The following is a 26,818-nucleotide window of genomic DNA, read 5'->3' as shown; positions in this document are numbered from 1 at the left end:
CGGTGTCCTTGGGTTGTCTTCATGCAGCCGGTGTCTTTGCGCTGTCTTTGGTCTGTCTTCCTGTAGTCGGTGTCCATGGGTTGTCTTCCTGCAGTCGGTGTCCTTGGATTGTCTTCCTGCAGTCGGTGTCCTTGGATTGTCTTCCTGCAGTCGGTGTCCTTGGATTGTCTTCCTGCAGTCGGTGTCCTTGAATTGTCTTCCTGCAGTCGGTGTCCTTGGATTGTCTTCCTGCAGCTGGTGTCCTTGGGTTGTCTTCATGCAGCCGGTGTCTTTCCGCTGTCTTCGGTCTGTCTCCCTGTAGTCTGTGTCCTTGGGTTGTCTTCCTGCAGCTGGTGTCTTTGAACTACATAGTTAGTCTGGATGAAAAAAGACACTAGTCCATCTAGTTCTAACAATGAAAAGGGAAAAAAATAGATACAATCCTATACCCACAATTGATTCAAAGGAAGGAAAAATTATCCCCAGGAAAGCATGATCCAATTTGCTCCAGCAGGGGATAAAATTCCTTCCTGATCCCCTGAGAGGCATTCTGATATTCTCTGGATCAACTTTACCTATAAATGTTAGTATCCAGTTATATTATGTGCATTAAGGAGAGAAACCAGGCCTTTTTTAAAGCAGTGTACTGAGCTGGCCAGGACCAGCTTTTGGAGGAGTATATTCCACATTTTCACAGCTCTTATTGAGAAAAAAAAGTCTCATATTTGGAGAATAAATCTCTTTTCCTCCAGACTTAAAGCTATCTTTTTGCAGCTGGTGTCTTTGGGCTATTTTCCTGCAGCCAGTTTTTCTTACCACAGTGGGTCCCCGGGGCTGCTATCTTGGATATGGGAGCCGGCCATGACTTCCTGAAGAACCACAGCCAGCCCCCCACTGCGCATGCACGAGCTTGCACAGCACTTTGTAAATGGTCCTGCAGCCTCCTTGCATTTGTGACATGTCCCAGGAGACTGTGGGAGGGGAGGAGATGTGTGGAATTAAAGCAGGTACTAATAAAGGTCAGCACTCTCTCTCAAAAACAAAAACCTGTAACTCACTTACAGCCTGGGGCTAGGGAGCAAAGCAGCGGGACTTCACTTTTTGAGTGAAGCTCCACTTTAAGGGGTGAGTGTACAGACAGGTTTAGAGAAGCTTAGAAAGGGACCAGATCGGATAAGGTGGGTGGGTGAGGGGGAGTGGAAAAATTGCGGGTTTTTCATTTCTGTGTTTATCCACTTTTCTCTTTTGACCCTACCCCCCACCGCCATTCTGGCCTAGGTCCCTAGTCCTACAACCTCCTGGAATACTTACACCACATTGAGCCTGGCGCTTCGTTGGGAGCCGACTGCCTCCTCAAAGAAAAAAACAGCCAACTGGAAGGAACCAAGATGGTGGTGTGGGACCTGTTGTATGTCACCCAAACAACATATTGCAATGAGACAACGCTGTGTGGGTGAGTATTGTTTTGGCGGTTTTGCCATCGCACTTATTCACATGGTTCTATCTAATATATAAATATAAGTGATTGCAACCTTTTGTCTATACATGAATTTAGCCAATCCTCATCCGGCTAATACCAATAAAGTTAATACCAAATGATAACAACTGTGCAAAAAATAAAGATCTAATTTATTTACACAGAAAAGAAGCTTGCTATTAATCAAATATAACAAAATATAAATGTAGCCGGTATAACTTTAAAAGTAGTAATGTTACCAATACATAGAGACAAATACAGGAAAGAAAGTTACAGAAAAGAAACACAGAATAATACGTTACGCAGACATCCTGATTCTGGACTTCAAGAGATGAAAAAGTGGGGGTGGGGTTTTGCTTTGCTGTTATATACTCTTTGCAAAAGACCACCCCTAGACTCACCCACCCAAGTAAATTCACACTCTTCCACATATCTTAACCTCTAATGGGTGGGCTCAGAACACTGCTCAGTTTAGTTCACCAGCTGTAAAAAAAAAAGACAAAGTCCCAGCTGCCGTCCTTCCCCCTCACCTCAATTTAGTCTTTTGAAGTGGCATCCCCCACAGTTATTTGTCACTTTATTACAGCAGTTCCCAAAATGTCCAGTTCCTGGAATTTCTTTAGAACTGTGACTTAGACCCCTATCAAAAGTTCACAATAATGTTCATAAAGGTAAAAATTATTATAGGCCCAAAATAGCCATTACATTTCCCCCTCAAATTCATTGGTGAACTTAGGCCCTCCCTTAATGATTTTGTACCCACCCATGACAGTCCAGAAGGCCCAACCCCCCCACCACCACCGTGGCCTCCTCTTCTTTCTTGATCACGACGGAACTCCTTTTCTGTTCTGACGGCCTCTGAAACCTCACATCTGGACCATCCTCGCCCCTCTGCCTTGGAAGGACGGAACTCCAACATTGATGGTGGGATCCTGGCATCTTTAGTCCTGCAGCTTGGGAACACTGTGTGATGTTTGCAAAGATTAGATCAGACCGCATAATGGCACTATTCAGCATGGTGAAAGACAGTTGAGGAAGGTCTAGTTTTTGCACCCTTGTCTCAAGAGATGATGTGGTGGTTGTCATTGTTTCTTCAGGTGGTGGTAGGGCAGGCCTCTAGACAATTGTACATGGATACAAAAAAAAAAAGGAGAATGTCAGTGTACGGTTATTGGGGGAAGTCATGATTGGAGCAGCGGTTGGGACTTTAAAGGTTATTAAGCATAGGGGTCTTAATGTGGGCAGGTAAAGTGTCTGTGAAGCCGCAAGCTATCACAGCCGGGTGCCCACAGTGAAGATGCCGGCCTCCTGGAATCCAGGACCGCCGGTGAAACGAGCTGCAGGGGACACACCATGGGACCGAGGGACAAGTAAGTGGCTGTTTTTTTTAAAAGTCAGCAGCTACAACTTTTGTAGCTGCTGACATTTTTTTTTCATAGGTCGAGTGGAACTCTGCTTTAATAACCTTTTAATGGGAAAACAGCTGCTTCACTCTTGATTTCCCCCCAATAACCGTACACTGACATTCTCCTTCTCTTTTGTATCTATCTATGATTGTCCGGAGGCCTACCCTACCACCACCTGAAGAAACAAGAACAACCACCAAGCCATCTTTTGACACAATGGTGCAACAACTAGACCTCCCTTAACTATCTTTCACCATGCTGAACATTTCTATCTCGCGGTCTGATCCAATCTTTGCAAACATTGCACAGTGTTCCCAAGCTACGGGACTAAAGATAACAGGATCCTGCCATCGATGTTGGAATTCCATCCTTCCAAGGCAGAGGGGAGAGGAAACATCGCAGCACAGGCATTCATGGTCCGAATGTGAGGTCTTGGAGGTACCAGGACTTCTTTGTTTGCTCAGGCTCAAGTTCATCAGAACAGATAAGGAGTTCCATTGTGCTCAAGAAAGAAGAGGAGGCCGCAGTGGTGGTGGGGGGTTGGACCTTCTGGGCTGTCATTGGTGGATACAAAATCATTGAGGGAGGGCATAAGTTCACCAATGAACTTGTCACATGGTACAAGTCTGTTGTGAATAGCCTTGTACCACGTGATCTCTGTGATCATTCGCAGATTTCACGCGTAGTAAGCAATGATGTCAGGAAGTGACATCTTATTTACTACTATTCATGTGATCACTAATTAGCCAATCATTGATCACATGATTGGGACCTCACTCCGGAGGACACAGCGGGCATCGGATTGTGGTGCCGCGCACTCCCTGGGAGCACGCACAGGCTGTAAATGCAAGCGCCGTTTATGAACGGCAGCCCACTCCTGGTTATTGGATCACAGTGCTGCACACTCCCAGGGAGCGCGCACAAGCAGGAAGGATGTTTATAAACTGCCACCCGCCCCTGCACTGATCCTGCCCAGCTGTTTATATACATGGGCCAGATGGGAAGTGGTTAATAGATGAAGAATAAATAATAGAAAAGAAACATAGAACAGTACGTTACACAAACATCCTGATGACTGGGCTTCCAAAGAGACAAAGAGGAAAGGGACAGAAATTGAGCAATGGCATACTTTTTATACCCCCCCCCCCTCCATTCCAGGTAGTCACACCCTTCAATAGGTTCCAGTATTTTGCCATTTCTGTTCAAAGGGGGGGGCTCTGTAACTTGTGAAAGATATTGGCCAACTGTATAGGCCAATGTCCAGCGAAGCATACCTCCTTTGAAGCTAGTTCCCGCAGGAAGATCTATGACAATAATCCCTAGGAAATGTTAGAAATGACGAATTCAGGGCTTAATCAGCCAGGTGGCCATACTATCATAAACCTCTACAGGAAACCTTCTAAGGGGGGGGGGGGGGTGAGGTGATGCAACAGATGATAAATAAGTTGAAGGAATTGAGACCCCTATCACAATAATGTTAAATATTATTGTAGGCCCAAAATATCTATCACAGTATACAGTATGTTCTGAAGGATGCAGCTCTACAGGGAAAAGCGAAAAAAAAAACAATTTGGGGGTGGTTGAGTACCACTTTAAAAAAGATCCATTGGACTTGGAACCTATGTAGTGTTCTTGTTCTTTTACTTCACTTACTACTGACAATTAGCTGTTCCACCTAGGCCAAGCACCATCTAGGAATCTGGCTTTCCCTAAAATTTTGAAAAATACTCTAAATCTTGAGAGTGACTCCCTCAACTACAGTTCAGCGCTCCACCACCACTTCTATGCTAGTAAGATACTTCCTATCCTAGAGTAACAATGCACACTCACTAAGAAGCAGTGGTCACCCTAGGACAGTGCTCAGTGGACCAGAATATTGCCCTTTGCTTCCTTTATCTGGCTCTTGGGACACTATTCCTCCCTCTTCTTCCAAGTGACACCAACAATGGGACATAATTCCTGCCACTGACACCAATGATGGGACAGAGTTCCTTTAGCTAATACCAACAATAGAGCACTATTCCTTCCCCTGATACCAACAACAGGGCACTATTTCTCCTAATACCAATGATGGGGTATTGTTTATTTCCATTAATGCCAGGGATTTTTCTACTCACACTGGTCTACCCCCCCCAAAAAAAAAAAAAATCTGAAGGATAGTAAACTGGCCCTATTTTAAGAAATTTTGGAGACCCCTGTGCTAGGACATGAAATGTATTAGGACTACTGAACATATCCCCTGTTTTCATTTCCATAGCTTAGGAAGAAGTTGTTCTGTATTTCATAGAGGAAAGCTGAGCAGGGCTGATAATGCTTGAGATACCCACTGGAAAGTGCACAGGAACTTGTAAGCTCTTTGGTTTTCTGGCAGAAGCAACAGTTTTTGTAGTTAAATTATAAATACCAAAACAAATTCTATTATATTTTTAACAGACCAATAGAGAGAAAATAAAACAACACCATTGTTAGGTTTTACTTATACTTTAATGCAGTTGGAGACAAGGTTTAAAATGACCCTAGAAAAATACAGCAGGGGTCTTCCAATTCTGTGCTGTGGACTACAAGATTTTATATGGCCCACAGCTAGGGTCAGTGGCATATCCTCAGACTCTTAGCACGGATTAAGGATTCAGATCAGTTGGTTTCCACCTCTGATGGGGACTGTGATGTAAGTGGAGGTCTCTGATGAGGACCCTGACATAAGGGGAGACTCGGAATGACAACCTGATGTAAAGGGGAACCCTGATATGCAAGTGGGGCTCTGATGTTATGGAAATTCTTCTGATGCTATAGGTGGACTTGCAAAGTTTTGTTCTTGGAGCCTTTTTTTTTTTTCATTCAGTGAAATGTTATTTATTCATTTAAGAATATTTTTTTTCCTTTTTGGCCTGTAAATATTTGTAAAATATACAATGTAGCCGTCATACTGAAAAGTTTTGAGACCCCCACTTTATAACACATTTGAGGTTTAGTATAAAGTTTGAGCTAACGGATGCTCAAATGTTGCGGCTGAATCAAATGCTATATGTGATCAAATTAATGGTGACACCGAGCTTTACATTTAAATTTGCCCACAGTGAAGTCACCATCGGATCCCTTATAACTTAAAGCTCTCCAATTAAGGACATTTCCAGCTCTTTCTTTCTTATCATGAAAGTCTACAATTTCTTCTGAGGTCAGCACTCTGTCCCAGACATGGACATCTGTCACTTCCCCCAGCTCTAACTTTGGTTTGCCACCTAAGAAAATCTGACCAGGGCCTAAAAAAATATTTGGATTCCTATAGGGTATTACTACTTTGGGGTATTTTTTTCTCTCAGTGATCTTTCCATTGACCCATAGACTCATCTCACTGTTTTTAGAGTCCCAACTCAAGCAGATGTTTCGTTGTTTTCTTCTGTAGTCGGTTGGGAAGTAGACATCCACTCTTTGTCCTTGTACCCAGACCAGACCAGCATTCGAGTCAGGTCCACTTCCAAGAATGAGGAATAGAAAGTTATACTGGAGACCACTAATAAGGCTTAACATAACACTCTCAGTCAGGTTTGTGCAGGATCTCAAACAAACCGTGAGCTGGAAGCTAGGACCATCTCCATCATACAAAAGTTGTACAGGCAAGCTGTAATTCTTAGCAAAAATGAAAGACTTGCAAGCCATATCTGTAAAGGAAAAATTGATTATGGTGAGTTGTATATGAGATATTACATCCATACCATCTTCAACCCAGGATTACTAAGTTCCTGAAAATTCTGTGACCATATGAAGGTAGGTGGCTAAATATACTGTATGGGAGTTGTGTAACTTCCAACCACTGCGCCATCTCTTGCTCACTCCTGAGATAGACAAGGCACTATGGACTTTGGGATTTGCAATGTGCATAGAGCAGTCCACATGACTACAACCATAGCTTTTTTTCAGCGGGAACACAGTTTCGACACCTTCAGCTCTGAATGTATGTAATGGCTAGGGGTTCTGGGGCGTGCTGGAGGGTCTATTGTTGCTGGGGGATCTATTGCTGTCAGGGAGTCATTTTGTAGCTACTGTTGCAGGAGGAGTTTGTTGCTGGCTTCTGGAGAGTCTATTGATGCTGGCTGCTGGGAGATCTGTTGTAGCTGCTTAAGGTCTATTGTTGCTGGGGTAGTATTTTGTTTCAGGGGTCTGTTGCACTGCTATTCTTGTTATCATTAACAAATTCTGTACAAATTGCTTAGCACCACAAAATGATACTTGGCTCTGTATTCTCTAAAAGAAGAGCAGGGGTGGACTGACAACTCATGGGGCCCCCGGGCAATAGGGGATCATTGGGCCCCTGTGTGCTTGCCCACACTCAAACCACACCCAAAAAAGCCTATGAAAGGTACCAGGGGCATCTCATGGGGCCCCCTACTGACCTTGGGCCCTCGGGCAGTGCCCGAGCACCCATATGGTCAGTCCGCCCCTGAAGAAGAGGTACTTGGGGGTAGAATCAAGTGACTGTGCTCAGAGGTGGGTAGACAAGACGTGACTCAGAAGGGGGAGTTCCTGCACATATTTTTTTGAGGGAAAAAAAAAACCCTGACCACAACTAACATGTATTGCTCGTTCCAAACAAATGAAAGTGAAGGAGAGCAAGAGAGGTTCAGGAGCTCTCGAAGGGTGTTACAAGGAGGCAGAAAAACAAAGTAAGAAACAATTTCATTGATAACAGGACCATTAAGTAGATGATGTGTATAGATTATTGGTGCAGAATAAGAATATCATTTAGCGTCACTTTAAAAACACATTTTATAATTTTTAATTAATACACAGTGAAGTGGATCTATGCATTTTTATAGCTATCTGGAGTTCAATTTTAAGTAAGCTATTGCTTATTTTATAGAAAAAACAAAGTTTTTTAAAGTGGAACTTCATCCCCAGAGACCTATAAAAATGTTTAATTAAAACAAAAACGTTACCTCTTGTAATGGCGTGTAAAATATAGGGATAAGAGATGCAACTCTCATGCAATAAAGGGATTTACCTTCACTTTCCACTCCCCTTGTCCATTCACAAAATGCCTTGCATTCTGCTCTCATACCAGCAGATCCCTGGAGTTCTGCTTCAAATAATTACTAACATTAGACAGTGTAAGGGTTAACACCCATGCAACAAAGAGCCCCCAGAAACAATTATTGCTTGCAGATTATACAAAACTGAATGATCTCTTTAGAAGGCATACCAGATTTAGTGCTGCATTTACCATGGCTAAGCACATGTAGGTCATTTGTCATCCTGGCTTATAAACATCAGTCTGAAGAGCATTACATTGAGCAGATTTGTAGAGTGTCAATGTAGACGTATTGCACTTACACAGAGAAAAGCTGAACAGTTCAAGACCGCCAAGAACCCAGCACCAAAACAACAATATGTCTCCAAAAGCATATAGTTTATATTATAAAAATATGGCAACAGATGCATTTTAGGAGGTTTCCCTTTGTTAGGTATTTCTTTCTGTAGGGTGACAACACTCTGCCACTGCAGTGTGTAAGTAGGTACAAGTACACTTCTGTCCTGTGGGTGGCACTGTGCCATTGTTACAGGGTAAGAGGGGTCTATAAAGGAAGCTGACCCCTAAAGCTCCTGTGGCCCTTGGGGCCACTGCCAATACTAATCTGTGTTTCCCTATTTCCCTGTTATAGTAGTGATTTCTTGCAGCTGCTTGTAATATGCCTCCAGTCCTTGACTGCCTCCTGTCCCCAGTGTCCAACAAGTCTTATAGCATGTTCATAGCCTGAGGATCTTATATCTGCAGCCTCTGACCATTTCCAGTATAATGCCCACAGTCCCTGACCATCTCTTGTATCATGTCTGCAGTCTATGATCACCTCTTGTATCATGTTTGCAGTCTGTGACCATGTTCTGTATAGTGTTCACAGTCTCTGACCATCTCTTGTAACATGCTTGCAGTCTTTGACCATCTCTTGTATTATGTCTGCAGTCTCTGACCATCTCTTGTATCATTCCTGCAGTCGCTGACTATCTTCTGTAGAGATGAGCGAATTTTTCAAAAATTAGATTCGGCTGATTCGGCGAATTCCAGGAAGAAATTCGATTCGATGCGAATTAATTCGCTACGAAGTTAACTTATAAAAAGGGTTTCTAGGCTTCAGAGAGCCTTTAAATTAGTGCAGAACACTGTACCTTTAATTTAAATGCCCTTGGAGATGAGGAAGGAGAAGGAGAAGGATGAGAAGAAGGAGAAGGAGAAGGATGAGAAGAAGGAGAAGGATGAGAAGAAGGAGAAGGATGAGAAGAAGGAGAAGGATGAGAAGAAGGAGAAGGATGAGAAGAAGGAGAAGGATGAGAAGAAGGAGAAGGATGAGAAGAAGGAGAAGGATGAGAAGAAGGAGAAGGATGAGAAGAAGGAGAAGGATGAGAAGAAGGAGAAGGATGAGAAGAAGGAGAAGGATGAGAAGAAGGAGAAGGATGAGGAGAAGGAGAAGGATGAGGAGAAGGATGAGAAGAAGGAGAAGGATGAGAAGAAGGAGAAGGATGAGAAGAAGGAGAAGGATGAGAAGAAGGAGAAGGATGAGGAGAAGGAGAAGGATGAGGAGAAGGAGAAGGATGAGGAGAAGGATGAGAAGAAGGAGAAGGATGAGAAGAAGGAGAAGGATGAGAAGAAGGAGAAGGATGAGAAGAAGGAGAAGGAGAAGGATGAGAAGAAGGAGAAGGATGAGAAGAAGGATGAGAAGAAGGAGAAGGATGAGAAGAAGGACAGTTCTGTGACAGTTTGTCTATTTCTGACAGTTCTGTGACATTCACTCCATACAGCGGTTTCAACCGCTGTATGGAGGGAATGTCCCAGAACTGTCAGAAATAGTCTATTTCTGACAGTTCTGGGACATTCACTCCATACAGCGGTTGAAACATTGTATCTATTTGTTTCCATAAATGACATTCTGCAGATACACTTAGAGGAGCTCTGCAGATACACTTTTTGCCGGCTTGGAATTATTCTTATTTTCATCCTACTTCTTCTTCTTCTTCATCTTCATCCTCATCCTCTTCTTCTTCTTCTGAGGATGAGGATGAAGAAGAAGAAGAAGAAGTAGGATGAAAATAAGATTAATTCCAAGCCGGCAAAAAGTGTATCTGCAGAGCTCCTCTAAGTGTATCAGCAGAGCTCCTCTAAGTGTATCTGCAGAATAGAGGAACTCTGCACATACACTTTTTGCCGGCTTGGAATTATTCTTATTTTCATCCTACTTCTTCTTCTTCTTCTTCATCCTCATCCTCTTCTTCTTCTGAGGATGAGGATGAAGAAGAAGAAGAAGAAGAAGAAGAAGTAGGATGAAAATAAGAATTCCAAACCGGCAAAAAGTGTATGTGCAGAGTTCCTCTATTTCTGACAGTTTCTTCACATGTACAGCGGTTGAAACATCTGTATCCTAAATGGAAACTAATAGATACAATGTTTCAACCGCTGTACATGTGTTCCTTCTGTCAGAGAACTGTCAGAAATAGCGGAGCTCTCTGCAGGGACACTTTTGCCGGCTGATCGGGAAAAATCCGATTCGCGCACCCGAAGAAGGCAAATATTCGGATTCGAATTCTTCCTGAAATTCGTATCGAATTCCGGTTCGCCTGGTTCGATTCGCTCATCTCTAATCTTCTGCATAGCGTTCTCAGTCTCTGACCATCTCTTTTATCATGTCCACAGACTTTGACCATCCCCTGTATTATGTCAACAATCTCTGACCATCTCTTATATTATGTCCGCATTCTCTGACTATCTCATCTCTTGTATCATGTCCACAGTTTATGACCATCTCTTGTATCATGTTCACAGTCTCTGACCTGTATCATGCACATAGTCTTGGACTGTGTCCTGTTGTATGTCTGCTGTCTCTGACACTGAATATGCACTGAATTTTATGTGTGTCCCTTTGGTGATGTGTGTGTGTGGGGGGGTTGCATCTAAGGCCCCTCATATCAAGGACGTTGACCAAAACTGCCTTGATGACTTTGTTAGCCTTTTCTGAGAAGGTGGGCATCTGATTGGATGAGATCCTATGAGAGTTGAGACTGCCATCTTAACATGGAAGCCATTAAATAGGGGGTCTAATTTCATTTGGGCTTGCTTCAAGCAAAGTGGTAGGTTGGGGAGATGAACCCGCTGGATAGGGATTGTGCTAAGCATAGGGAAAGGTTCCTGACAAGTAGGGAGAGAGTGAGGGACAGTGTCCGGTGAGCAGAGCCTTCTGAGGTCCCTTCCATGGCAAGCACAGTGGAAGCTGACTTGTTCTACCACCCCTCCAGCAGAAGCCTGCCCAATTCAATCCTACACAATGTGCTTTGGTAAATGGTGCTGCCTCCATAAGTGCCTTGAACTACATGTACATCAACATCACTGCAATACCATCAGCGCCGGTGCTACCACTAGGTGAAGCCCCGACTGCTGGTTTCCCTACTCTCTGCTATGGCCAGATCCTAGATTGTAAGCTCTAATGAGCAGCACCCTCTGTTTCCTCTTGTACCAAATTGTATTGTAACTGTAATGTCTGCCTTCATTTTATAAAACGCAGCGCAAACGGTTTGCGCTATATAAATCCTGTATAATAATATAGGGGGGTGCTGGGGTGTTCTATGCCCCCTCCTCAAATTTCACTTGTGCAGCCCCAGTCTGGTCTTTCCATGGTTGCTATGCCTGGCTGCTGATTTGTGCTAAAGGCAGGGGGGTGATTTCGGTAAGGTTGGAGGATGTTTTGCTGGAAAGAGTAATTTGGAGGAGTTTTTAGCTAGAAGAAGGATTTGGGGGAATTTGTCCTAGGTGGGCATATTGAAAGAAGAGGATTGGTGCTGGGAGAGGGGATTGGGGGAATTTGTACAAGGAGGGGGGATTGGAATATTGTACTTGGAGCGGGGATTGGTGCTAGGAGATGGAACTGGGGGTTGTGCTCCAAGGGAGGATTGGGGAGGGGGGGTGGTTTGCTAGGAGGGAGGATTTGGGGAGAGCATTTCTGCTAGGGTTGAAAATGTGAGGGGAAATTTGAATGTGTGCTAGGGGAGGGGTGAAGCAGAATTACAGGTGAAGTTTTTTTGTTTTTTTTTTTTGGGGGGGGGTGAGGTGCAGGTAGCTGGTCTTGCCTAGGGCGCAAAATAGTCTAGCACCGGCCCTGCATACCATGGTTATAAAGATCCAGTTGGAGAGAACTCCCAAATGGGTACCTATACCAAGGCCCTGCCTTCAAGCATTGCCAGCCTTTGCAGCTGCTGTAGCTACTTGGACAGCAGCGATGCATAAAGATACACAAATTATTAATTTTGGCAACAGCATTTATCTAAAAATAGTGCACTTAATCATCTTGCAGCTGATGTTCAGCTCAGATTCTAACTGCATCGTTTGACACCTACTGGGGAAAGAACCTGCAAACCTATATATTAAAAGATCTTCAAAATACGGCACAGCAAGCCAGTACGATGCAAAGTCATGTGAATTATATTCTGGTTGATTTTACAATACAGGATAAATACACAAACTTATTTAAAACACGTGATAGTCCCATTTATTGATTGTTCTCATGTCTTCATTCCAAAGTGAGTGTAAACCTATTGTGCACTTTAAATGTCCCCGTGTCATAAGTGCACAGTAATGTTTCATTTCCATATCTAATCAAAACAAAGTAAGATAAGATTTGATAGTTTTCTTTCTATATCAGCTTATAGAAGTTAAAAGGGATTGCAATGCGAAGCAGGCTTTTAAGAAGAAAGCCATCTGTTTTCTATTGTGAATAGTGCTGGCGCTTAAATTCCTACACTGCTCAAAGATCCAAAAGATCATTAAAGTATTAAACTAAATGATTTTTTTGGCAAATCAATTAAAATGTGATCTGTATAGGCTTCTTCCAGGGGTGCATTCGTTCTCAGAGTGGGGCATTCCATGACAAAACTTGTAAAAATTCAAAAAAGTCACTGTCCTGTAACCTCTCTCAAACTCATAAGGTACAGTAAAACGGTGTTGTACATATTTTCTTTTTAAGTTTTATAGAGGCCCATTGTTTGAAGAACTCATCAAAGTAAGAGGATTTAGTCAAACGGAGCTGCATAGCAAGCTTCACGTACTATGCTGTTCCATAGTGCTTTAGGAATCCTTTGTCATAAATTAAATGTTTATTTGTAAAAGAGAAATAGATTGATACCTTTTTTAAAACTGTTGTTTATCCTGTAACAGTGCAGGGCCCTCCTACACGATAAAAAATAGGTAGAAGTGGTCAGGTAATGGACATAGGGTCTGCACATGTGTGAAGTGCAGAACTGTGGAGCGTAGATTTTGAGTGGAGAAAACTGCTGTTGCAGGTTTCTCCGGATTTTGATATTTCTGGATGGGGCTCCGTAGTTTGGATATTTCAAAGTGCCTTGGGAGGGAAGAAATCTATAATCCAATGTCCAGAGTTTGTAGTCAACCAGCAGGGTGTGGGCCCAGGTGCTCACAGTCCTTAAAATTATGGGCTGCTGAGGGTTGCAGGGGGGAGTGGAGTGCAGTTGAGGCATTAGCTTCCATTGAGAGTCTCTGCGTGAGGCCAATGCTGTGTTCGGCAAATTGGATCAAGGCTGTGTGTGTTAACAAAGTCCAAAGCTGTGTCACGAATAGCCAGTGGTCTGGTAGACCCATATGAGCCGTGCCTATAAGGAATAGCTAGGAGGCTTAGCATTTTTCATTGGTATTTACCACTGGAGAAGAACCCCTGTGTAGGAAAGCTTATTTTGGACTTGTGTTTTTGTTTCTTGCCGTGTAATAAAAGTGGTCTACCAAGCCCTGAAAAAGAATTTGACTAGCGTGGACTCACTTGGAAAGCATCTACCACTAGAGCTAATCATCGCCCATGTCATAATACACTAAGGCTCCACTCTGATTTAGAAGTTGGTACTCCAACCTCACTCCTGCTCCAGCTGGCTCTGGCACTCCACTCTTCTGGTTTCAGTGATTCAGGCAATGGGCATTCCTTCAGTGATACCTTAGAGAAAAGACTTTGTAGGACCAGTCAAACCACTGAAGGAACATTGCTGGGTGGAGGAATAAGGTATTACACCATATTTATCCTACCATACTCTATTTCTGTAAGGTAATTCCAGTAAGGCGACTGGCGCATAGATATGTTCATAGTATCACTAATAGAAATGCGCATAGAAATAAGCATGAGTGCATTCCTGCGTGCATACATGTGCACACAAGCAGGAGCATGCCCACAGTTTCTGGCACCAGACAGACTATTTAAGAGTGCTCTTGCTTTCTGTCAGTGCTGACTGGTCTTCAGCTGTTCCTGTGTCCTGAGTGTATCCTGTATATGATTTCCATTGCTTACACAGGTTGTTATTGGCCTGATCCTGGATTCTGCTTGTACCTCTGCCCACCTGTTTCTACCTTGGCTTTGTTTTGACCATACTTCTGCCTACACTTCTGCACCACATTGACTGCCTGCTACTGACCTCCGCTACCTTTGTGACCTTGCTCCTGCTTCTGATTTGCCTTCATGCTACTGATTGTGCGCTTCAGCTGTCCTTCATAACCAATCCAGTCATCGCAGGAACCTGCCTAAAGCCTGCTAACAGCTTCGACAAGCCATGTTTCCAGACCCTACAGTGCATGCAGAGTTCCCTTTAACCTCGGTTAGTCCAGTGTGCATCACATCTGCTATTGACCTGACGTCCTGAATGACTTCTCAAGCCTGCATCTCCTATTGCAAGTTCTGCTATTGTCAGGGCAGGGTCACGCACTGACTGACAACCATCACCCACAGACCAGAGTCCCTCAGGGCACGGAGTCCAAGTCCCAGGCTGCCCTTCACCAGGGCCCCTGATGGTGGGGATGGACTTGACGCAGCCAGGAACCAGGTCACAGCCTCCAAGACACCCCAGCTGCGGTAGTGGCCACCATCAATGGCGTATAGCTGGTAGGGACCAGATAGACAAAGAGTAGTCGGGCAGGCTGGGTCGATAACAATGGGACAAACCGTACAGACCGGTAGACAAGAATAACAGGTCACAGGCCAGGTTCAGCAACGGAAGGTCAGATCAATGGAAACCGCAGAGAATGGTCAGCCAAAAGCCGAGTCAGCTTCCAGGAGAGCCACGAGATTATAAACAGAGCTATAGTCACACTAACACACAAGACATGAATGCAAAGGGCACGTGCGGACAACAGGCTTATATGTGATCAACCACACCCCTCTGGGGGATGGACCGCAGAGGCCTGAAGGCATAAAAGACTCCCACCATGTTCTGCAGAAATCCAACATGGATGCCAGCACATGGAGTAGCATAACCTCTGGGAAAATGTAGGACCTTGACAGCTATCAACACCTGCTGGCACTCATGTTCCTCCTGTCCCTTGGCACCAACTGTTCCACCTTCAATGTGGCCTGGGCTGGAGATACGAGAGGCCAACCTAATCATTTATTTTCGTATCAGGTACATGACAACTTCCTTTTGGCAGAAATTAGCGTTTAGTAGGGAGGTCGATGAGCTCGGGTTAGGACCAAACCTGAAGCTGTCTCTCTTGCCCACCACCACCCAATTAACTAGACAATTGCCCTCCCATTAACGTCAACTACATGAAGGGGCAGAGATGTGTTTCACGTTATTAACCTAATACAGCCACATGACCATATTTGGATAATATCACCAGAGGCGGACTGACCAAATATGGCCATATTTGGTCAATGATATCATGAACATCCCCACCCCTTTTTGTGCACATGCAGCTTTGGGGTGAGAAATTCCCTGGCCTCAGTTGATTGAATGGCAGTTGTTGTGAGTGATAGCTTCCTTTCGGGTTCAGTCCCAACCCAAGTTCAGACCAAACCTGAGCTCATCCCTACTGGAGAGTTTTGAATGTGACATCTTCTCTTTAAACCTCCACTAGATCACTAACACTTGGCCTAACTTCTAAAATGAAGTATTATTGCTGAGATCTCCTAGCACAGGAAAATAATGGTTCACACTCAGGCCAACTAATCTCAGAAGAAAATTTATAGCTGGATCTACATTTTCATGATCAGTAGCTACTGTTCCCCATAGATCACACTTGCATTAAGGGTATCTGCATAGTCTCATGTCTCTGACCCTCAGTGAGTCTTTAGAAGCCCCTTCCAAAGTAAAGAATGATGCTAGGTATATACCAAAATAACACTATTGGCGCAGTTTGATTAGATTATCCTGCTGATTTGATCTTAATATTGTAGAAGACCCTATTGAAGCAAAGGTGTGCTCCTCAACATATAAGACAATTTATAAAGAGCGTCTATAAAACTCTTTAGAATTCTGCTAAGCCTCCACTGCAGTGTCAGTAAGGGAACCATTTCATGTATCTGTAGGAACCAGGTACCTGAATTTGGGGCAAGCATCGCATAAAGAGGCCAGGGTATCAATACAGAGAGTCCATTGTCAGTGCAGCTGAGCTCTCTCCCACCACTGTAACAGACAGTGCAGCGCTTAAGGAGTTTTGTAGCCGGTGGGCAAAGCTTGATGGGGATTCAGAGACACTAGTTGTCCATCAGGTCTGCTTCCCTTGATTGACAGCAGGCAGTGGGTGGATCCATAGCCAACAAAAATGCCTGCTGTCAGAGAATGGACCTGACTAGGGGGACTAGTGTTACAGCATCCCTATAAACCACTGTTACCTATGCTGTTCCTTAAAGGAGACGTTCAAGCTATAGAAAGAATTAGAAAGCTGAGTGATCAGAGTTCGCGTGATTGCCTGTCTGCTTGGAGAGGAGAGCAGTGACTGTCAGTCACTGCTCTCTGCTCTGACCATCTAGCGCTCTCTGGAGTGCTGGGCAGGACATGGGGTGAGTGCAGTTGGCTTTAGCTCTCGTGCTAATAACCAGAGCCAACTGTCAATCAGGCAGCAGGCTGGATCCTGACAATAAGGTTGATATCCTTCTAGAGCCTGAAATGGCTCTGTGATAGTAGCGGATACTGGCCAATAGCCAATATAAGCTGACTCTGGGTTACTGGAGAGTGAAATTAAATGTATTCCTGTAACCCGCAAGAGAAATATAAACAAAAAGCTTTTGTTAAACTTCTCTTTTAACAACCAGTGACAGGTGGGCAGGGGAGTAGATGGGGTAGCAGTGGCAAACAATTCCACCTGTACACAGTTTACAGAGATAGGCACTCTGTTTGTCTCTGTACGCCAACTTACAATTTGCCTTAATTACATCCAGTTTAATTATCTACAAAACTGGAGGTGACCCTAGAATAGTGTTTTGGGATCCCAGCTCAGGTTATTGGTGTCCTGTAGGATGAATGCCGCTAAAACAGTAAGGATGCAGGCTGGGGATGGGTTTGTCCAGACCCAGAGCATGCAGTCAAAGTACAAAGGAGCTTTCTCTACTGTCACACACCTCACCTGGCCATGTAGTAGACAGATAAAAGCAGCCCAAGCTTGGTTCATCAAGGCCACCCCCAATGCATTTCACAAAGCCACATAATTAAGCCCCTGGGGCGGGCCAAATCATGATGGGGCATAACCTTAATGAACTGAGTCAAAGCTGCTTTTATCATTTTACAGCAGCTGGGTGTGTAGCAGCCGGGAAACATCTTTTTTTTTACTATTCCTACAAACTGGAGGTAGTTATTTTTTTTATTTTGGTGCAGTAAAAGCGCCGCTTTATAAATAGGGCACCATTATGAACTAGCTGAATCTGCTGCAAATTTCAGTAAAGCTACCACAACTGGTGAACCCTCTGTAATTATGATGTAATTTTTTGTGTGGTCAACTAAATAAAAGAGGATTTTAGCATAGTGGTATTAGTGTGGATCAATCTTTCCTCCTGAGACAGTATACACATAAGCAACTGTGGATCGTGCACCTGCCTAGCCTCTGGGATGAATTCATAGTTGGGTAGTAGCACCTTTATCTTTTTTCCTTGTCTTCAACCAAAACTGGTGGCAGGGCTTTTTGAATCTGGCTTGGGACCTTTTAAAGGACTATAGTGCCAGAAAAGTGGCACTAATGCTTTACTGAATTATCCCTTTAGGGTTTTCCTTAAAAATCTCACAATGAATGTCTTTTTTTTCCATGTATTATGTTTGTGTTGTCTTGGATGGACGAGACTGCATAGAGGTTTATACTTACCAGTCTCACTCAGAACTCCAGAGACACTTGCCAGGATCAGCAGAATAATTGTCTTCTCCATTCTCTGTGAATTGCATTTATAAAAAATGTCATTAGAATATGTAATTGATACATCTCAATGGGATTTTGGGCATTACAGTTGATGGCTTTCCACTGTGGTAACCAATCAGTCCATTCACGGTCCAGTGATCACACTCTGGCTGTTATTTAAAATTACATTGAATGGATTTTTATGGGAAGTGTATGAAGAAGTGTATATAATAATGTAGCTGATAGTACAATCAGCCTTGCAGATACCTATGGTGTCAGCAATAGAGATTTAATGAATGTACACCAACATGGGGTCCCCTTTGAAAGTAATCAAATAACACTGCTCTTCCCTAGATGCAGTAAAATGAATGAACATTGTCACCCAAGAACATGGAGTGTGCTACTGGTGGGATCACCAGATGAAATAAAAGATAAAAAAAAAAAATCTAAAAAAAACAAATCTAGCCACCACATTTAACAGGTAAGCTGCATTATATTACATTTTTGTTCTTAGGTTTAGATGTACGTTAACCCCTTGACGCCAACTGCACGCAAATTAGTGACCTTACAGAACTGGGCTTTTTTTCATGGGGGTGCCAATTTGCGCACCTGCCTTTCTGCTGGGAGCACGCCGCATGGCGCACTCCCAGCACAAAGACCCGAGTGTTATTGAGAGCTCTGGGTCCTGTTCTAATGATCGGGACCCGGAACTCCTGATTTCAGGTCACCTAATCGCTGTGATAGCCTCTGATTGGCTATCACAGTGATCAGTCACTGAAACCCACCCCCTTGTTTTCTCTTTCTGAATGGAGGGGAGAGAAGCATTGTACCTCTGTCCTTTCAGAGAGAAAAAAAAGTGAGTGTAAAAAATAAATAAAAATACTAAAAAAATAAACAAAAATACCTGTCAAAGTTGCAAGATTGTGCCTAAGGGTAAAACAAATCTTAACACCTAAGCACAAAGGGGTTAAGGGACCTATTTATAAAACATTAATTGCACAAATGTCAGAAACATTTGTGCAAGCTGAAAGAAACTGTGTTTTTCTAATAGAAAAATTCCTGTAATATTAGCTCCATCTAGTGTTTATTTACACAGTATCATCCATAATAATATTGTGGATCAGGCATCTGTTATAAAAATCTCGCTCATCACATCTTAAGGCGTCAGCATACCAAGACATTTTGGACAATTTCATGCTCCCAACTTTATGGGAACAGTTTGGGGATGGCCCCTTCCTGCTCCAACATGACTGCGCACCAGTGCACAAAGCAAGGTCCATAAAGGCATGGATGAGCGAGTTTGGGGTGGAGGAACTTGACTGGTCAGAGTCCTGACCTCAACCCGATATTACACCTTTGGGATGTATTAGAGTGGAGACTACGAGCCAGGCCTTCTCGTCCAACATCAGGGCCTGACCTCACAAATGTGCTTCTGGAAGAATGGTCAAACATTCCCATAGACACCCTCCTAATCCTTGTGGACGGCCTTCCCAGAAGAGTTGAAGCTGTTATAGCGGCAAAGGGTGGGCCAACTCAATATTGAACCCTACGGACTAAGACTGGGATGCCATTAAAGTTCATGTGCGTGTAAAGGCAGGTGTCCCAATACTTTCGGCAATATAGTGTATGTCAAATACAATCTTTTGTAAAATGCTGTGTTCTGCATTCCAAAGGATATGTGTGGCCTGCGCTCAAATTCGGTAGGCTGTGCATTGCAAGAACAATAGTCTACATGATCCCCAGCACACCAGCAGTTGTGTGTTATGGTGCACATTATGCACACAAGCTGGTGTGCGCTATTCATAGGCAATGTGATGCTTTGGGAAAAATGTATCACAGTATTTGCTTTTGGCATGTAACTATATGTGTGGCACCATGTTGAATTAATTATAGCGCATCAGAACGTGCTGTACAAAAATGCAACGTGTTCTATTATTTTACGCTGTGCTGGTGTAAACTGGAGCAGTAGGACACAATGCAAATTCCCTTGCCTATGTCTTGACACTGTGTTGGGCAATGCTGCTCAATGCAGTCCAATGAGGTTGGTGTGAAAGAGCCATAAGGTTGATTGAATGTATCAATAAAAGTTTGATGTATCTAAAATAGTGTACATCTACTAAAATATATTTTATTTTGTAACAGCAATTATCTATGTCCATGATGCCCAACCTGCAGCTTAGGGGCCCTTTGGCACTTTTTGTGCTGCTCTTGGGGTCCAAATAGGTTATGGATTTGTGCTTACTCTGGTAAAAAAAAAATGTCTTTCATAGTATCCTCCTTTTTTTCTTTTTTTTTTTTAGTGCTAGCTATCCTTTTTTTCAATTTTTCTTTCTTCTGATCTTTTATATTTTAATGGGGCTGTTAGGAGAACAAATGTGAAAGCTTTTGTACAGAGGCTGAAATAGCACTGATCTCTAGCAGTCTCAAGTATCATAAACCTCAGGAGATGGTTAGAGGCTGAATGTCCCTAACCATTTCCTGTATTTATTTATTTCAGGTACATTTATATGTATATATATATATATATATATATATATATATATATATATATGTGTGTAAAGCACTGCGTAAATTGATGGCGCTATATTTTACATTCACATCAGTCCCTAACCCTCAAAGGGTGTACAATCTAAGGTCCCTAACTCACATTCATGCATACACATACTAGGGCCAATTTAGACAAGAGCCAATTAACCTACCAGCATGTCTTTGGAGTGTGGGAGGAAACCCACGCAGGCACAGGGAGAACATGCAAACTCCAGGCAGGTGATGCCGTGGTTGGGATTTGAACCAACGACCCTAGTACTGCCAGGCGGAAGTGCTAACCATTTAGCCACTGTGCTGCCCTTAATCCTTGACCATTCCCTGTTACATATCTGCAGTCTCTAACAACTTTATGTAGCAATATATTTACTGAATATTATGTTTGGCTCTTTGAAGGCTCAATAAATGCACTCTAAGTCTACCTACAGTATATCAAGTAGGTTGAGTACCACTGATCTATGCTATTCTAGAAAAGTGAGTTAGTGACTCTCCAAGCTTTCTAAACAAAGGGCCAGTGTATTGTTCTTCAGACTTTCGGGGGGGCAGATCGTAGTCAGCAGGAGTGAAAAAATTCCTGGCATTAGTGGGAGTAAACATTGTCACATTTGGTATTAGAGGGAGGAAAAGTGCTCCATTGTTGGTATCATAGGGAGAATAGTACCCCCTTATTGGTGTCAGAGGGAGGAGCAATGGTGCCCCTTTGTTGGCGTCAGTTGGCAGAATTGTGTCTTACATCAGTAAGAGAAATCGTACTCCAAAGACCAGATAAAGGCAAGCTAAGGGCTGCAGTTAGGAGACCACTTCTCTACTTGAATGGCTGAACTATTACCCAACCAGGGAAGACACAGGACTGACACTGGTGTCAAAACAGTGGTTTCTTCAGAAAATTAATTATGAAATACCTGGAATCTGTTTAGGACAGCTGGATATATGAAATACATTATAATTACTTTTTTAGATTATAGATCCACACTTAATATTGAGACGTCACTGAAACATCCCAGTGGATAGAACCAGAACTTACCTTATCTTGTAGGAGAGCTTTCAAGCAGATCTTTACTCGTCTCAATCACTCAGAAAAATGCAGAAATTAAAAATAATAAGTGCAGTAACACCTATAAGGACATTTGTTTTTTAAAATTTAAATATTGTGTGAACAAAGATTTTGTGATTATTTAGCTTAGCTTCCCTGTGTATTGTAGAATAGAAGTTGACACCCTCTGTAAAGAAACTAGGGATCTCCTCCTGTCCTCCTTTGGTCTACAGCAAACAGACGGAAGTGTTTGCTTTTTAGAAAAAACAAGTCATAATAAAGAGACCTATAGACATTAGAATAAAGTTGTTCAACTATGGTGTCACTTAGCAATAATCAGCAGTTTACGCTAATTTTTGACATTGAGATCCTCCTTTAATTTAACATTAGATGACTACCAGGGTTGTTAAAACTGTTCAGAAAGGAGAGTATCGCCATTGTTTTTTTTTTAACAACACATTATCTCAATAATAAATTTGCATTTGTAGGGCCCTTTAATTGGGATCCTGCCCAAATGGCTGCTGGGCAGTGTTCTCTGTCAGACTTCCCGGTGGGTGCCATCAGGCTGTTCAGCTTGGAAAAGAAGATGCAGAGTAACTCCACTTACACAGTGCACATAGAAAGCCAATATGTGAATACCAAGTGTACTCCATTATGCAGGAGTGGTGGAGATGGGAGAAAAGGATGTAGCCAAGTGCTGGCTAGTCCACCCACACGACCAAGGGACATTCTTAACAAAGGCTGCCTTGAGCCTGTTTAGCTCTAGTGTTCAGCCTAGTGACTAACATTATGCCCTGGAAGCAGTGAGAGAAGGACCACTACTAAGAGCGGGGAATTGTGGGACATGTAGTCCAGGGAGCCAGGTCTTTACATGGAGCCAGTGCTGCCGTAAACTACAACGTGCAGCCAACTGGAAAGAAGTGGGGAATTCTGGGAGAGCATATACATGACCCAGCCCAGGAAAAGTTTGCTCTCAGGCCTACTGCTGGTCGAGTGGCTGCACAGGGTCACTCCCATGACAAGCCCAGCTGAAATTCAGCTTCACCAGGTGCGCACGGTTCATTCTCCTCTCATTGGACACGGATTCTTCAAGAGCCTGCTCTGAAATGTCTCCTTCCCTTGAGCCTTAGTATCTTTAGGATTGGTGTGTGGGAAGATGCCCACACTGATTACTCTTCCTAAAGACACTGCATGCACACACCTTTACTTCATCTCCTTAGACCCAGGGGCGGACTGACCATTTGGAAACTCGGGCACTGTCCGAGGGCCCGGGGTCAGTAAGGGGCCCCATGAGATGCCCCTGGTACCTTTTTCATAGGCTTTTTTGAGTTTGGACAAGGACACAGGGGCCCCATGATCTCCTATTGCCCGGGTCCCCATAAGTTGTCAGTCCGCCCCTACTTAGACCATAAGACTTCTAACAGGAAACACTTGTATATACAATTCATTATTTCTGGTCGTCATTGCACAGCAATACCTTTGGATCTTGGTACAATACATTTTATTGAAAATCAAAAAGAAATGCAATACAGAAGTCACCCATGCAGGTGGCCATACACCCACGTATAAATGAAAATTGCTTGCACCTGAAAATGGCAAATGCTGATAAGGTGGGCGTGTGCATGACAGTTTGATGAATATTACAACAATTGAACAACCGTGCCAAATGGCGCAGGCCGTCAGCCTAAACAACTGGCTGAGTCTAAAGACCAAGGTATAAGAAGATGCGAGTAATGTACCAAAAAGAAGCCAGAAAACAGAAAATGAGAAGGAAGAAAAAATTAAAAGGGGGGGGGGGATTGCACAGGCCCTGGTGTTATTCCACTAGGAAGCTACAAGGCTTAGTGTAGTGTAGGGAAAGTGTAATATAGCCAAAGTTCCCATATTTTAAGGCCGTCAGTCATGTCCTGTCATGGGAGTCATGTAAGATGCTTGAAATCTTTACGTTTAGCATCATAGCTGCCACAGTCGCTCACTGCCACAAATGAGACCATAGGTATCTTCCAGGCCTTGGCTATGTCATTCCCACATGTTTGAGCTGGATCTATTCATTGGGAATAGGGACCGAAATAGGCTCAGTGTTTTATTAAAGTTTTCATTGTTGTCTTCCTAGTGTGTATTGTTAGCTTATTGCACACTTCATCTGTGGTCAGAGGTCTGTTTCAATGTTTGCTTTCCCCACCTTTATTTAGACCCACAATCCTCATGTACTTAAGTGTCAAAGACTGGATTCCATGGCAAATATGGTCATTGTTCTGTCCTTGCTACACGTTTCCCTGTGTGTAACTGGACATACAGCTAAACCCTTCTACAGTGCTTTGAAAAAGTATTCATACCCCTTGAAATTTTCCACATTGTTGTCATGTTGCAACCAAAAACGTAAATGTATTTTGTTGAGATTTTTTGTGATAAACAAACACAAAGTGGCACATAATTGTGAAATGGAAGGAAAATGATAAATGGTTTTCAAAATGTTTTACAAATAAATATCTGAAAAGTATGGCGTGCATTTGTATTCAGCCCCCTTTACTCTGATACCCCTAACTAAAATCTAGTTGAACCAATTGCCTTCAGAAGTCACCTGATTGATAAATAGAGTCCACCTGTGTGTAATTTAATCTGTGTAAATACAGCTGTTCTGTGAAGCCCAAACAGCGTCATGAAGGCCAAGGAACACACCAGACAGGTCAGGGATACTGATCCCAGTATTGTGCCCTCCTAACTCCCCCCGTACTGTGCTCTTTGTGTTGATTAGTCTTTGATTTATGGTTTTCTTATTGTTTAAAATACATTTTTCTGAAATTACTAATAAATATATGTTTCATCCTATCACAAATTTATACTTTAATTCTTGAGAGTAGGAGCGTAAATTTGGACAGGCTGGTAGGGGCTCCAGTTCATTACTTTGCCCAGGGGCACAGAAATGGCCCTGCCGACAGGCTTGCTGTACTGAAGTTGACCAGCCAGCCCATAGATGGATCAAAATTCTGCTGGTCTCTGCTAAACTGACAAATCTCAGTCATTCCATGGCCAGACTGGGAGAAGATCTTCTGATATGCGTAGGTACATTAAGGCCTCATGCACACTGGGTAGTCTGGAATGGACCAAGATATGTGAGAAGTCCTCAAAGATCATTACTTTTATAGACCTTGCTGGTCATGAGAAATATTTGAAGACTACTGTATTTGGAATGACTGGTCACCTACCAGATTTCTGCATGCTGATGGTGAGTTGGAGTAGTACCAGAGTTTGTTTTCCTTGTTCTTATTTGCAGTTATGAAATATTTGTATTTGAAAGCAGAGCTTTATGAAAAACAAATGTATCTGCAGTGGGACTTTACTTGCACTTCAAGAGCCAGGGGCGGACTGACCATTTGGAAACTTGGGCACTGCCCGAGGGCCCAGGTCAGCAGGGAGCCCCATGAGATGCCCCTGGTACCTTTTTCATAGGCTTTTTTGAGTTTGGGCAAGGACACGGGCCCCATGATCCCCTATTGCCCAGGGGCCCCATGAGTTGTCAGTCTTCCCCTGGCCCTGGTGCAAAGGATTCTGGCATTTTGGTGTGGGCAGAAGGCACAGGTGCACCAAATCAGCTGCTAGTGAGAAGCTGAAAGCTGTTGTGGCTGGATGGTACTATGAGTGCTATTAACATTTAGGCCAGTATGCCCCCAGGGACAGTCGCCCGGAACCTAGACTGCTTGCATTCCAGGCATTCATCCCTGGGGACATACTGCCCTAAATGTAGGTACCGCTCAATGTCCTGTCCAGGCACAGCTACTTTCAGCACCTTACCTCTGGAGGCAAGGCTGGAGGGTGCACTTATGTCTTTCTCCAGCACCAAAGCGCTGGGAGCTCATGCTATGAGGCTAAACGCCCAATATGCATGAAGCCTTAAACTCACCTCCCTCAAATTCTGTGTTAATTACTTTCTGCTGAGCTTTCCAAAAGATTGTTTTGGCGTCTATAAGCAGTTTCAGCATGGTAAACGTTTGTTTACTCTTATCAAAAACAGTTCACTCGAAAAGCAAATATTGTATTTTTGCTTTGGAACTGTGACCCTTTATTAACATACATCACGGTAGTCCTCATACAATGCGTGGATGTTAACACAGACTGAAGGTAGATATATACCAAATTGCTAAAATTTTGTATAAACTTTAAAATGTCAATGGAATAAAAAAAAAAATCTGTACTTTTAAATCCATAACTTTCCCTGGTTATCCTGCTAAGGTTCAGACATTTCCTGTTGTAGGGTAACAACGCTCTGTGCTTAGCTACCAATTGTGGTTCTCATGGTCACTTTGTCAAATGCCTTCTTTAACATAAATTACACAGCTTCGCCAGCTACTGTCACCATCAGGCAACATGTCCTGAGATATGCCATTGAGCCAGGACTTTCTTCTCAGGGTATAGGTGCAGGAACTCAATCATGCCCCCCCATCCTACTCCTGCCACACACACACACCTGCCAAACGACAAAAAGTATGTGTGGCGAGATTTCATTAACAGTGGGAGGGTCTTAAAAAGGCATTAAACACCAGCAGTGCATTATGTCTAGAGTGCAGAATACAGGGATACATTACGTTCAGGGGTGTGCTACATACAGAGTGCAGGGTTCAGAGTACAGAGTTCAGGGCTCCCTATACATAGAGTGCAGAGTTCAGGAGCATGCTACATACAGAGTGCAGAGCAGGGGTGGTCAACTCATGGGGCCCCCGGGCAATAGGGGATCATGGGGCCCGTGTCCTCGCCCACACCCAAAAAAGCCTATGAAAAAGCCAGGAGCACCTCATGGGGCCCCCTACTGACCCTGGGCCCTCAAGCGCTGCCCGAGTGCTCGAATGGTAAGTCCGCCCCTGGTGCAGAGTTTAGGAGCGTGCTACATACAGGAGGGCAGAGTTCAGGAGCGTGCTACATGCTGTTACACAGTTAATATTTATGTTAATGTACATGAGAATTCATATAGTTATAGTTTATTTTTTGTACCATTTCCTATGGACATTTCTATAGTTATGCTGCCATCCAGTGGCCTTATTTGGTAATGCATTTGTTTTATATTACCTCCCTGAGATCTATGACACAATTCCTTTGTATATGAAGCTCCTCCCTTCTTCTTGAGTTCAGCACTTCCTGTGTCATGGAGGCAGCTAACAGATCACATGTAACAGGGACACATGTATTCTGCATAGTACGCTACAGAAAGTATCATCTTTTGACCGCATAATACTGGAAACCATTCATTCTGCTGTATC

General features: G+C 43.4%; 1 protein-coding gene across 1 annotated transcript; it reads right to left on the bottom strand.

The window, feature by feature from the left end:
• Positions 1-5,898: 5,898 nt before the first annotated feature.
• LOC149452249 (C-reactive protein-like) lies at positions 5,899-18,020 on the bottom strand. The gene is made up of 2 exons (XM_089689538.1): positions 17,960-18,020; positions 5,899-6,521 (listed from the first exon to the last, which is right to left on the bottom strand). Exons 1-2 carry the CDS (start codon positions 18,018-18,020, stop codon positions 5,899-5,901), a joined length of 684 nt encoding a protein of 227 aa, XP_089545664.1.
• Positions 18,021-26,818: the final 8,798 nt, after the last annotated feature.

This window comes from Staurois parvus, unplaced genomic scaffold, assembly GCF_062004578.1.
Source record: "Staurois parvus isolate SC_StPar_1 unplaced genomic scaffold, SC_StPar_1.0 ptg000486l, whole genome shotgun sequence".
NCBI classification, from domain to species: Eukaryota; Metazoa; Chordata; class Amphibia; order Anura; family Ranidae; genus Staurois; species Staurois parvus.
The sequence above is the reverse complement of the archived record's forward strand: the minus strand, read 5'-3'. Positions and strand labels throughout refer to the sequence as shown.

Bases quoted from the DNA above. Each gene is read 5' to 3' on its own strand.
- LOC149452249 (XM_089689538.1), bottom strand. From the start codon at position 18,020: ATGGAGAAGACAATTATTCTGCTGATCCTGGCAAGTGTCTCTGGAGTT. The intron at 6,522-17,959 runs GTAAGTATAAAC...TTTCCTTTACAG, and splicing joins TGGAGTTCTGAGTGAGACTG to ATATGGCTTGCAAGTCTTTC.